The sequence below is a fragment of the Zea mays genome, chromosome 8 (genome assembly GCF_902167145.1).
Source record: "Zea mays cultivar B73 chromosome 8, Zm-B73-REFERENCE-NAM-5.0, whole genome shotgun sequence".
Lineage (NCBI taxonomy): Eukaryota > Viridiplantae > Streptophyta > Magnoliopsida > Poales > Poaceae > Zea > Zea mays.
In genome coordinates this window covers 157,400,309-157,413,658 of record NC_050103.1, presented here as the reverse complement: position 1 = coordinate 157,413,658, position 13,350 = coordinate 157,400,309, and the positions used below count along the sequence as shown (strand labels likewise).

The 13,350-nt window shown below is 45.1% G+C and overlaps 1 protein-coding gene across 1 annotated transcript; it reads right to left on the bottom strand.

Annotated features, from left to right (window-relative positions):
• Positions 1-5,756: 5,756 nt before the first annotated feature.
• Positions 5,757-11,408, bottom strand: LOC103636214 (chaperone protein dnaJ 10). The gene is made up of 9 exons (XM_008658567.3): positions 11,135-11,408; positions 10,966-11,025; positions 10,283-10,365; positions 9,999-10,161; positions 9,673-9,802; positions 9,209-9,367; positions 8,958-9,127; positions 8,743-8,823; positions 5,757-6,100 (listed from the first exon to the last, which is right to left on the bottom strand). The coding sequence occupies exons 1-9, from the start codon at positions 11,219-11,221 to the stop codon at positions 6,023-6,025; spliced, it is 1,011 nt and encodes a 336-aa protein (XP_008656789.1). The 5' UTR covers positions 11,222-11,408; the 3' UTR covers positions 5,757-6,022.
• Positions 11,409-13,350: the final 1,942 nt, after the last annotated feature.

The following is a 13,350-nucleotide window of genomic DNA, read 5'->3' as shown; positions in this document are numbered from 1 at the left end:
ATATTATGCTTTCCGTTTGCATGTGTGCAAGATTTCAATCCGACCCTAAGGAATCCCACCTTACGGCCGTAAAACGAATCTTGAGATATTTAGCTTATACTCCTAAGTTTGGGCTTTGGTACCCTCGGGGATCCACTTTCGACTTAATTGGTTATTCGGATGCCGATTGGGCGGGGTGCAAAATTAATAGGAAGAGCACATCGGGGACTTGCCAGTTCTTGGGAAGATCCTTGGTGTCTTGGGCTTCAAAGAAGCAAAATTCGGTCGCTCTTTCCACCGCCGAAGCCGAGTACATTGCCGCAGGTCATTGTTGCGCGCAATTGCTTTGGATGAGGCAAACCCTGCGGGACTACGGTTACAAATTAACCAAAGTTCCTTTACTATGTGATAATGAGAGTGCAATCAAAATGGCCGACAACCCCGTCGAGCATAGCCGCACTAAGCACATAGCCATTCGGTATCATTTTCTTAGGGATCACCAACAAAAGGGAGATATCGAGATTTCTTACATTAACACTAAAGATCAATTAGCCGATATCTTTACCAAGCCTCTTGATGAACAATCTTTTACCAGACTTAGGCATGAGCTCAATATTCTTGATTCTAGAAATTTCTTTTGCTAGCTTGCACACATAGCTCATTTGAATACCTTTGATTATATCTCTTTTATATGCTATGACTAATGTGTCTTCAAGTCTATTTCAAACCAAGTCATAGGTATATTGAAAGGGAATTGGAGTCTTCGGCAAAGACAAAGGCTTCCACTCCGTAACTCATACTTCGCCATCACTCCAAGCATCTCTCTATTCTTTGGGGAGAAATGAGAATTCAAAGCAAAAGGACTTCGTCTTTGGTATAATCTTAACTCATTTACTTATGACCAAAGGGGAAGATAGTACCTAGGGCTCTAATGATTCCGTTTTTGGCGATTCATGCCAAAAAGGGGGAGAAATGAGCCCAAAGCAAAAGGACCGCACCACCAAAAAGGACCGCACCACCACCACCAAATTCAAAAACTTAGTGTTTTCCAAAAGTATTTATCAATTGATATCCTATTATGTTCAAAAGGGGGATTTCAAAAATCTTACATCAAAACCCTCTTGAACACTAAGAGGAGGATTTAATTTAGGGGGAGTTTTGGTTAGTCAAAGGAAAAGCATTTGAAACAGAGGGAGAAAATTTCAAATCTTGAAAATGCTTTGCAAACTCTTATTCATTTACCTTTGACTATTTGCAAAAGATCTTTGAAATGAATTTACAAAAAAAAAATTTGCAAAAACAAAACATGTGGTGCAAACGTGGTCCAAAATACTAAATAAGAAAGAAACATTCCATGCATATCTTGTAAGTAGTTATATTGGCTCAATTCCAAGCAACCTTTACACTTACATTATGCAAACTAGTTCAATTATGCACATCTCTGTTTGCTTTGGTTTGTGTTGGCATCAATCACCAAAAAGGGGGAGATTGAAAGGGAATTAGGCTTACACCTAGTTCCTAAATAATTTTGGTGGTTGAATTGCCCAACACAAATAATTGGACTAACTAGTTTGCCCAAGTGTGTAGATTATACAGGTGTAAAAGGTTCACCCTCGGCCAATAAAAAGACCAAGTTTTGGATTCAATAAAGGAGCAAAGGGACAACCGAAGGCACCCCTGGTCTGGCGCACCGGACTGTCCGGTGTGCCACCGGACAGTGAACAGTACCTGTCCGGTGCACCAGGGGACTTAGACTCAAACTCGCCACCTTCGGGAATTTCCAGGGCGACTCGGCTATAATTCACCGGACTGTCCGGTGTACACCGGACATGTCCGGTGCTCTAAGGAAGGTCGGCCTCAGGAACTCGCCAGCCTCGGGTTTTCTCCTTCGCCGCTCCGCTATAATTCACCGGACTGTCCGGTGTGCACCGGACTGTCCGGTGCGACTCCGAAGCAACGGTTATCTCCGCGCCAACGGCTCTCTGCCGCGCATTTAATGCGCGCTCTGCGCGCGCAGAAGTCAGAATCGCCCATGCTGGCACACCGGACATCAAACAGTACCTGTCCGGTATGCACCGGACACCCAGGCGGGCCCACAAGTCAGAAGCTCCAACGGTCAGAATCCAACGGCAGTGATGACGTGGCAGGGGGCACCGGACTGTCCGGTGTGCACCGGACTGTCCGGTGCGCCATCGAACAGACAGCCTTCCAACGGCCACTTTTGGTGGTTGGGGCTATAAATACCCCAACCACCCCACCATTCATTGTATCTAAGTTTTCCACTTCTCAACTACTACAAGAGCTCTAGCATTCAATTCTAGACACACCAAAGAGATCAAATCCTCTTCAATTCCACACAAAGCCCTAGTGACTAGTGAGAGTGATTTGCCGTGTTCATTTGAGCTCTTGCGCTTGGATTGCTTCTTTTCTTTCTCACTTGTTCTTGAGATCACAACTCCATTGTAATCAAGGCAAGAGGCACCAATTGTGTGGTGGCCCTTGCGGGGAAGTTTTGTTCCCGGCTTTGATTTGAGAAAAGAAGCTCACTCGGTCCGAGGGACCGTTTGAGAGAGGGAAGGGTTGAAAGAGACCCGGCCTTTGTGGCCTCCTCAACGGGGAGTAGGTTTGCAAGAACCGAACCTCGGTAAAACAAATCTCCGTGTCTCACTTGCTTATTCGCTTGGGATTTGTTTTGCGCCCTCTCTCGCGGACTCGTTTATATTTCTAACGCTAACCCGGCTTGTAGTTGTGTTTATATTTGTAAATTTCAGTTTCGCCCTATTCACCCCCCCCCCTCTAGGCGACTATCACTTAGGGATCACCAACAAAAGGGAAATATCGAGATTTCTTACATTAACACTAAAGATCAATTAGCCGATATCTTTACCAAGCCTCTTGATGAACAATCTTTTACCAGACTTAGGCATGAGCTCAATATTCTTGATTCTCGCAACTTCTTTTGCTAAATTGCACACATAGCTCATAAATATACCTTTGATCATGTCTCTTTCATATGCTATGACTAATGTGTTTTCAAGTTTATTTCAAACCAAGTCATAGGTGTATTGAAAGGGAATTGGAGTCTTCGGCGAAGACAAAGGCTTCCACTCCGTAACTCATACTTCGTCATCACTCCAAGCAACTCTCTATTCTTTGGGAAAAATGAGCATCAAAGAAAAGGCCTTCGTCTTTGGGAGAGAGTAAGAGCCCAAAGCTAAAGGACCAGATTTCATCTTTGGTATAATCTTAACTCATTTACTTATGACCAAAGGGGAAGAGATTACTTCAAGGGCTCTAATAATTCCGTTTTTGGCGATTCATGCCAAAGGGGGAAAGAGTATGAGCCCAAAGCAAAAGGACCGCACCACCACCAATTTCAAAAACTTAGTGCTTTCCAAGAGTATTTATCAATTGGTATCCTATTGTGTTCAAAAGAGAAAGTAGTATTTCCAAAATAATATATCAAAACCCTCTTGAACACTAAGAGGAGGATCTCATTTAGGGGGAGTTTTGTTTAGTCAAAGGAGAAGCATTTGAAACAGGGGAGAAAATTTCAAAACTTGAAAATGCTTTGCAAAATCGTATTCATTACCTTTGACTATTTGCAAAAGAACTTTGAAAAGAATTTACAAAAAAATTTTGCAAAAACAAAACATGTGGTGCAAACGTGGTCCAAAATGCTATATAAGAAAGAAACAATCCATGCATATCTTGTAAGTATTTATATTGGCTCAATTCCAAGCAACCCTTACACTTAAATTATGCAAACTAATTCAATTATGCACTTCTATATTTGCTTTGGTTTGTGTTGGCATCAATCACCAAAAAGGGGGAGATTGAAAGGGAATTAGGCTTACACCTAGTTCCTAAATAATTTTGGTGGTTGAATTGCCCAACACAAATCTTTGGACTAACTAGTTTGCCCAAGTGTATAGATTATACAGGTGTAAAAGGTTCACACTCAGCCAATAAAAAGACCAAGTTTTGGATTCAACAAAGGAGCAAAGGGGCAACCGAAGGCACCCCTGGTCTGGCGCACCGGACTGTCCGGTGTGCCACCAGACATGTCCGGTGCACCAGGGGGACTCAGCCTTAAACTCTCCACCTTCGAGAATTCCCAGAGGCGACTCGGCTATAATTCACCGGACTGTCCGGTGCGCCAAGGGAGGTCGGCCTCAGGAACTCGCCAGCTTCGGGAAACGCCAACGGCTAGTCCGCTAAAATTCACCGGACTGTCCGGTGTGCACCGGACTGTCCGGTGCGCCTCCGGAGCAACGGTCTTCTCCGCGCCAACGGCTCTCTGCCGCGCATTTAATGCGCGCTCTGCGCGCACAGGAGTCAGAAACGCCCATGCTGGCACACCGGACAGCAAACAGTACCTGTCCGGTGTGCACCGGACACCCAGGCGGGCCCACAAGTCAGAAGCTCCAACGGTCAGAATCCAACGGCAGTGATGACGTGGCTGGGGGCACCGGACTGTCCGGTGTGCACCGGACTGTCCGGTGCGCCATCGAACAGACAGCCTCCCAACGGCCACTTTTGGTGGTTGGGGCTATAAATACCCCAACCACCCCACCATTCATTGCATCCAAGTTTTCCACTTCTCAACTACTACAAGAGCTCTAGCATTCAATTCTAGACACACCAAAGAGATCAAATCCTCTCCAAACTCCACACAACGCCATAGTGATTAGAGAGAGTGATTTGCTTGTGTTCTTTCGAGCTCTTGCGCTTGGATTGCTTTCTTCTTTCTTGATCCTTCTTTGCAATCAAACTCACTTGTAATTGAGGCAAGAGACACCAATCTTGTGGTGGTCCTTGTGGGAACTTTGTGTTCCAAGTGATTGAGAAGAGAAAGCTCACTCGATCCGTGGATCGTTTGAGAGAGGGAAGGGTTGAAAGAGACCCGGCCTTTGTGGCCTCCTCAACGGGGAGTAGGTTTGCAAGAACCGAACCTCGGTAAAACAAATCTCCGTGTCTCACTTGCTTATTCACTTGGGATTTGTTTTGCGCCCTCTCTTGCGGACTCATTTCTTATTCCTAACGCTAACCCCGGCTTGTAGTTGTGTTTATATTTGTAAATTTCAGTTTCGCCCTATTCACCCCCCCTCTAGGCGACTATCACGCATCAACGGCGCCGCACATGTATGAGCATTCTATGCTCGTGCCACCGATACTCAGGGTGTGTTTGGTTTGACTTTTGGCTTTGGCTTTTGCCCCCCCTAAAAGCCAAAAGCCAACCAAAGGGCTGGATCCAGGAAGCAGCTTTTCCTAAAAGCCGACTTTCTCGTAGTGTAAATCTGAAAGCACCCCTGGACCTACTTTTAGTGGCTTTTCGGATGGAACTATGAAAACATATATCGAAGAATTTTTAACGATTTTTAGTGGTTTTCACCAAACGGTTTTTAGTTTTTTAACAGCTTACAGCCAACAGCAGCTTTTTCCACAGCTCACAGCCCACAGCAACTTTTTTCACAGCCACAGCCCAACCAAACAAACCCTTAATATAATGACAAAAATCTATCATTTTTAACCTCTCACATTTATTATATAGAATTTTCTCTTTTTTATCTCTTAACATAGTAAATTAGAACTTAAAATTTGGTATACTAGTAGAGTAAATAATAAAGTTTAAGATTTTTTTTTGACTTTTAGTAGTTTGACACCGAATATAACATATGTATAATTAAACTGTAGTCTCATTCTAAAATCTAAGTGTTTAGAACTTATTCTCGTTTTTTTTAAAGATCCACCAAGGATCTGAGTCCGATCGCAAATGACATTCAAAGCCTATGATCATGCGCTTAAATCATTACGCATCACATTTTGACTTCAAATATTACATTTTTCGTCCAACAGAACTATATGCAGTGCGGACAGCGATAAAGTATGGCATGGTAGCAATACCTTGCGCTTATACCGTACAAAAATCTTTGGAAAAACAGCATCGTTTGTCTCCTTCCACAGTGGTCGGCTTTCGGGCTCAGTCTCGGTGAGCCGGTGACGCAGTATATGACATCATATCCAGATTTGTCCACCATCCTCAGTGCGACGGTGTGGCTTCTGCCGCGTCATCTTCAACACGCAGGCTGTTTTCACGACGGTAGTTTGATTTTGCGCCCTGATTTCACAACGGATAAATTACTCAGTACAACTTTGTTGCCTGGTTAAACTGAAACGATATAAGTGAAAGCAAGCATGTAGTGTAATATAGGCAGACTCGCATGCAAGTTAATTTTCACATCTCGGAAGTTCGGATAATGAGCAAGGTGAAGGGGGAGAGAGACAACAAACAGAAACATGCAAGTTAACTTCAATAATTAAAATCAACAGAAGGCTGATGTCCCAGCAAGACGAAACTGTTAGACCTTCCTGTTAGACTGTGTGTGTGGGTGTGTGTGGGCCGGCACCACTGTTGGGTTGCCGGCCCATTAGGGTTAGGATTGAGTCCCTATATATATGTACCCCATCTCCTATCAATATAGTGAGTTCAAATTTCTACATGGTATCAGAGGTTTAGGGTTTCCCTCCCACAGTCGTCGGCGTCTTCCTCTCACCCCACAGCCGCCCGCCAGCTGCCCAGGTCCAGCCGCCGCCCCGGGAGGCTCATCCCTCCCTCCCGGGGCGGCTCCCCAGGCGCGAACCCGACAGCCTTGAAGCTCGCTTCCCTTCCCTGCGCCGCCGCCCAGCCGCCGGAGCCCTCCCCTCCCTGCGCCGCCGGCGCTCCCCATCACCTCCCTGCGACGGCCGTCGTCGGTCCGCTGCCCCTCCCCGCGCCTCCAGCTCCAGTCGCCTCAGCCGTCTCCACCGCGTCACCGGCTGCCTTCCCCGCGCCGCCGGCTCCCTCTTCACTCAGCCGTCGCGGGCCGCTTGGGCCGCGCCCCTGCGCCGCCGGCCGCCTCCATCGCGGCCCCGCTCGCTCGCTCGACCAGGCGTGAGAGAGACGAGATCCACTCCGGATCGGCGGCAAGAAGGATCGCCGGAGGCCAGGTGATGCCGGTGACGGACCACCAGAGCTCATCTCCCTCGCCCTTCTCCTTCGAACGTTCGCTGCTCCCTCCCTCCCCCTCTCCTTCGTGCTGGCTCCTGGCCACCCGTGCGCCGTGACCATGGACGCAGGGACGCAGACCTGGACGCGCTCGTCGTCGTGGCTCTGGTCGCCGACCTGGATGCGCCCTCCGGCCGCGCCTCTGTCCATAGCCGCCTCTCTAGGCTCTCTTGGCCTGCCTACGGCCCTCATCCACCCTCCAGCGCCGCTGCACTTCACCGCCGAGGCAGGCCGAGCTGTTCCCCAGCCACGGCGCGACAGCCCCTCACCGCAGGCGCCCCCGGCAGCGGCTCGCTCTCCTCATACGCTGTCGACTCCCTGTCCATGTTCGAGCAGGCGCATGCGCTGCTCACCCCTCCCTCCTGAGGCTCTACAGCGTCGCCCGGATCCGCGCCGCCGCCGCGTCCTCTGACTGCGCCGTCACCGAGCAGTGCCTCCTCACGCTTCTCTTGTCACCAGCGTCACCCATCCCCTGTCAAGTCCGACGTAGGCCCCTGCCTGGCTGGAACCGCCCCGTCGCCCTCCCCTTCCTCGCCTTCGTTGGATCCGTCGCTGTCGCGGCCTTCCCGGTCGGATCCACGTTGCTGCGTCCTTCTCGGCTTGATCTGCCGTCCCTTTGGTTGGATCGCGTCGCCCCGTCCGGATCCGTCCCTGTCGTGGCCTTCCCGGCCGGATCCGACATTCCCCTTCTTTTCTGCCGCGAGCGCGGACACCTTGGCCAGCGCAGCCGCGTGCGCTGCTGTCGGCCTCCCTGGCGGGGCTCCTTGACGTCTCGTCGATCGAAGAAGCAGGAAGGTCGGCCTGCCGGTGCCCTTTTGCTGTGTCGCCCTGCCGAACGTCGACCCTCCCGAAGATCAGGCTTTTGTTGCGCGTCTTCCGACCGCGACCACCTCGACTTCGGCTACCTCGGCACCTAGGGGCTATCGTCTTCTTGGAGCACACAACGGTCTCTACTCCAGCCGCAACATTCGCACCATCACGACGCTGCGACTGCGGGGGGATTTCAACCCGTCGGCTCCTACCTTCGGCCTCTACTCCAGTCACATCGTGTGTGGTGCCCCCGTTGCGACTGCACGGGGATGTTAGACTGTGTGTGTGGGTGTGTGTGGGCCGGCACCACTGTTGGGTTGCCGGCCCATTAGGGTTAGGATTGAGTCCCTATATATATGTACCCCATCTCCTATCAATATAGTGAGTTCACATTTCTACACTTCCAAGAGTTTCTAAATGTGTTTTGCACTAGTGGTACATTCAGCAAAAAGAAGGCAAAAATTATGTTTGAATTTGTTCTAATGGTTTATGATATCACTGCAATATTGTCAATAAAAAATCAATTCCATACCTAATTGGTAAAAAATGAACGTGGTCCAAATTAACTTATGTTGACATTAATTTGTATGATAAATAGGTCATGTGTCAACAAATTATGCATCATTCCAAAGAGCCCTGAAAGTGGGTGCACATCATAACTTCAGTTGGAAAGGATTGTGTTAGAGTATTTGATTTTAGTACCGACAAACATTAACACCGGATCCAATATTTGGTGTTTATAATGCAATTTACTCAAACAAAATGATGTGTACTAGCATGATGGAAATATATACGAACATAAGTGATGAAAGATTAATGGGTCTTCTCCTTAAGCTTTCATCGATTCTTCTCTGCCTTGAAAAAGTAACTGGGTTACTCAGGTCTCAGGCTAAAAGAAAACTTACTTGAAATATCGTCCCTAGCTTTTTCAGTCCTCTTGCTCGCAACTTGAGTACGTCTCTGGGAATATCATTTTCTCTTAAAACCTGGAGAAAATGTGAATACAAAAATTAAACATGGAGTGGTAGACTTACATTTTTCTACTTGAATATTCATATTAAAGGAGATATAAATATGCATGCAAGGTAAACTAAATGAAGCAATTTGAATAAGTGCTTACTGCTTGGCAGACCCGTGAAAGCGTTGACTCAATATCGACCACATTAATTTTCCATAAAGAATTCAGCATTGCATCTTTTTTCTCTTCGATACTCTTAATAAGCTGCTCTTCCTTGTCACCCTCTTCAATCTTTTTTATCCCTTCTTGTAGCTGTATCAGAGAAATTGCACCTATAGTAGGAGGATATAAGTCACTGAAGAATCAGGTCATCGTTATTCAAAAATAGGTGTAGTTATTGTCCTCTGATTTACCTGCGGCAGCATTAACCTGTGATTTTACGTGGTGGCCCTTGTCCCTTACCCACTCAGCAATAAAAGGTACACCCATATACAGTTTGCTTTTTCCAAGTTCTCGTGCTGCTTGCCGAACATAGATGTAGCCAATCGTGTGAAGCATAGCCTCACCAAAAGCTGAAAAAATATTTATATAAGTAAATCACATAAAAAATCATCATTAAAATATTTATAATGTTCAACACTAAATAAAGGACACAAATGAACCTTATGGATGCCACACTATGATAGTTGCAGAATCTGAAGGTATAAGCATTTTAAACGCAACAGAGGTATGAGAAATGAAATTCAACAGTTTAAGCTCATCACGAAAATAGCATTAACAAGTGTCTCTCTAGCAGCAAAAGCAGAATGAAGTGCTTATACTTCTAGAGAGTAGATGACTGAATATGGAGATAAAAGGTTAGGTTCTTAGACCTTACCAGCTTGAGACAAACGCTGAGCTTCTGCACTTGCCCAATCACCAAACTCATCTTGCTTCCCATCAACATATGGTTGCAGCCGATCCCTTAGACTTTGAGTAAGTATTTGCTCTCTTTCGGTTTGCACGTCCTGAAAACCAATGAGATTATAAAGGTCTAAACTTAGAACATCAACTCCCAAGCTGGAGGAAATTTTTCTAGACCATGAAGTAATTTAGACCCTTATTAAAGCAAAACCATGGGGCGGTCTCTCCTGCCGGGGTATGAGAATTTTTAGTCTGAGAAGATTGGTGTTAGAAATAAAACTTATTATAGGAGTAGCTTACCTTTATCTTCTCTTGAATCCTTGTCCTTGCCTCAGGTGTGTTTGATTCTTCCTCAATCTCTACAGAGGCAACAGATGCTAGCGCAAGTTGGCCAACATAATCTTCAAAATAGTCGCTCCCAAAAAGCATTCCAAAGACAGCAGTTGGATCAATCATATTATCTCTGGAATGTCATTGCAAGAACATAAATACAACATCAAAATAAAGCTCAGAGATCTGTGGCATCCTATGTTCAGAAACTAGCGTTTGAAGATGGCATAGACTTAGATAAATTCAGGACTTACTGTGGAAGTCCTTCCTTTCCATACTTATCGTAAGACTCCTTTTTCAGTGGATCACTTAGGACCTGATAGGCTTCGCCTAGTTCCTTGTACGAGGTAACCAACCAATTCAAATCAGTGTTCGTAGCTAACATTCTAACAATCTACAGTACGACTGATTCAAATTTTGCCATAAGAGATAAGAGAAAATTATTCCTGTGCTATACTCAACTAAGTTTATGACAATGGTGTGTTTACAGTTTAGGGCCTGTTTGGTAGCAAGGTTTATTTACAGTTTCAATGTAATATTATGATATTTGAGAATACTGTAGTATTTTGAACCAAAAGGTGTTTGGCCGAACTTTGTAAAACATTGTTTTGGATACAAGTTTAGCCAAAACTGCACTGTTTTTTAGAGCCCATGGTATTCTAAAACCATAGTGTCCAAAGAAATTTGGTAGCAACCAGAGCCTAGCTTTTGCACACTATTGCAACACCTATGCGAATTCTCTGGTCAAATAGAATGCAATCAGAAGCAAAACACAGTTGCGCGGTGACATCTTTGTGGGCTTTGAGTTTTGACCCTAGTACTATATCTCCCAGTGGGACGAAGGAATTTCTACAGCCATTCCACTCGTATCTCTGCCGCACCCGAATGCAACTAGCAAAATCCGCAGGAATCAGTAGAGCAGAATATGTATATGTACCTGAAACTTGCGCGCAGCATCAGGATTGCTCGGATTCTTGTCCGGGTGCACCAGCTTGGCCTTCAGAAACAAAACAAGGCCAACAGATTCAAAATCGCGAAACCGGAACAGTCTGCGTGGAAATAACCACGGTCGCTGATCAGGGGAGGGGAGATAGCCACGCACGCACCTTGAGGTAATAGGCCTTCTTGATCTCGGCCATGGAGGCGTCAGTGCTGATCTCCAGGACGTCGTAGTACGCGCTGTCCTTCACCATGGCGGCTCACCGTTCCCTTCGTCCTGGATCAAACTGAACGCGAGGGAGGCGAGGGAGGGTTCCGAGATGGGTTGCAGTGCAGGCGAATGAACCCAGAGTCGGAGAGGCCGAGGCCCACCAGGCCGCGAGACCGGAGGGCGATGGTGAGGTCAACATGGGACCAAAGGCACCGGAGACTGGGCCCACCGGTCAACATGGGACCAAACTGCAGCAGCGGGCGACGTCACTGAGAAGCTTCTGCCCCCGCTGGCTTGCAACTGCAAAGGGATGCTTCGCTGGCCGCCAGCCCGCTCCCCTTTGCAGACTCCGTACATGATTACTCTTTGATTTGGCGTTAGGGGATCACAGCATTCTTTCAATCTTTCCCATATACGCAGCGCCACAGCGGTACACCGCTGGCCTTACAGACTCACTGACAAAATCATTCGCAAGAACATTACAGAATGTTGAAAGATGCAGCCTTTCATGTGCCATTTTAATATTTCTAAAAAGGAAGAAGAGACCGCTTACCTCAATCTAGGGAAGCAATTATAATTTTTTCCCAAAGTTAATCAATCTCAACTAAGGCCGAGTTTGTTAAAAATTACTAATAAATCAATTTTAACTTAGAATAAATTATTAAAAATACTAATGTTATCGTATTTAGGGTATGATTTGTTTACCCGTACAAAATATTTTTATAATAAATTTAGACAAATGTTCATACCACTTATTCTATTTTAAATTGTAAGTCGTTTAACTTTTCTAGGTACACAGTTTTTTCTATGCTCCTAGATATACACTATATCAGATTTATAATTTTTAAAAATACAAAGGTAATTTATATAAATTTAGTTAAATTGGATCAATCTATACCTCCAAACATTATTTCATATATTATTTTTATAGTGTTATATCTTATGCAACACTCTAGGAATCTTTGTGTCAGTAATACTGTTATCCTAAATGGTTTTAGACGACCGTTTAAACGGATCTAAATGGTAAACGGAGGAACACTATGCAGTTTAGGACCTAGAAGGTCCTGTAAACGGTTGATCCATTTTAACGGTCAATGCTCGGTCAAAACGGCCTAAATGGAACGGGTTTAAACGAGTTTAAACATTGTTTAGCCTATTTATTGGGTCGTTTTCTTGATAGGGCCAAAATGTGGCAGGCTCAGCTACATTGATATGTTACTGTTAGGGTTCCCTCGCCTTCTCTACCCGAGCTTGGCTTCTTTCTTTTGGTTTTTGATAGCGTGATATCCTGGCCCCTGGGATGGTGATATCTTGGCCCAAGGCTTAATAGAATTAATAGAGTACTCATATCAACAAGGTGCATCTTTTTTTTAGAAGTCTATCTCGAAAGAACATTCAAATTAAGCGTGTTTGGCTTAGAGCAATTTGGGGTAGGTGACCGACCGGAAAGTTTTCTCGGGTGCGCATGAGTGAGAACAAAGTGCGCACAAAAGATACATGTTGGTCTGTGGAGACAATATACGACTAGCGAGCTGCCAGGAGTAAGTATCGCCGGTCCAGGATTGGACGTGGTGTTATAGATAGTTTCTATACATGAATATTTCTTCCTCTAGCATGATTTAGTTGTTGTTCTATAAATAGCTAAACTAGGGAGTTAATTTAGTTGTCTTGAATGGGTCATTTTGGTTATATGGATATGTAATATGTTATATCGGTGTTGTTATCTGTTTATCACAATTTGTATCGCTACCAAATATATTTGTGGATTTATTTATATACTCTTACTAAAATTTACATACTAACCATTGACCCTTCATTTGTGGGTACACGGTTTAGATGGAGATCGAGGGCATCAAAAGCTTTGTGTTTACTTAAAAAACTAGGTGAGTGCCCGTGTGTTGCAATGGGAATATATAATACCATGATAACTTATATACAAATATATGTTGTGTTGTTATGAGAAAATGTTTCGTAATCCATTTGTGATTCTAGCCATACATGTTATTTTAATTTAGCTATTTCACCACTACATTGTCATTATCAGTACCATGCAGACTTCTATATATAATAGTTTGATGCTCATGCGTTGCTAGATTTCTATATATTACATAAGTATACCTTATTAAAATGGGATAGTGAAAGGGAATTAGGCTTACACCTTTTTCCTAATTG

Bases quoted from the DNA above. Each gene is read 5' to 3' on its own strand.
- LOC103636214 (XM_008658567.3), bottom strand. From the start codon at position 11,221: ATGGTGAAGGACAGCGCGTACTACGACGTCCTGGAGATCAGCACTGAC. The intron at 11,026-11,134 runs GTGCGTGCGTGG...TTGTTTCTGAAG, and splicing joins AGAAGGCCTATTACCTCAAG to GCCAAGCTGGTGCACCCGGA. The intron at 6,101-8,742 runs GTAAGTTTTCTT...TTGTGAAATCAG, and splicing joins AGCTAGGGACGATATTTCAA to GGCGCAAAATCAAACTACCG.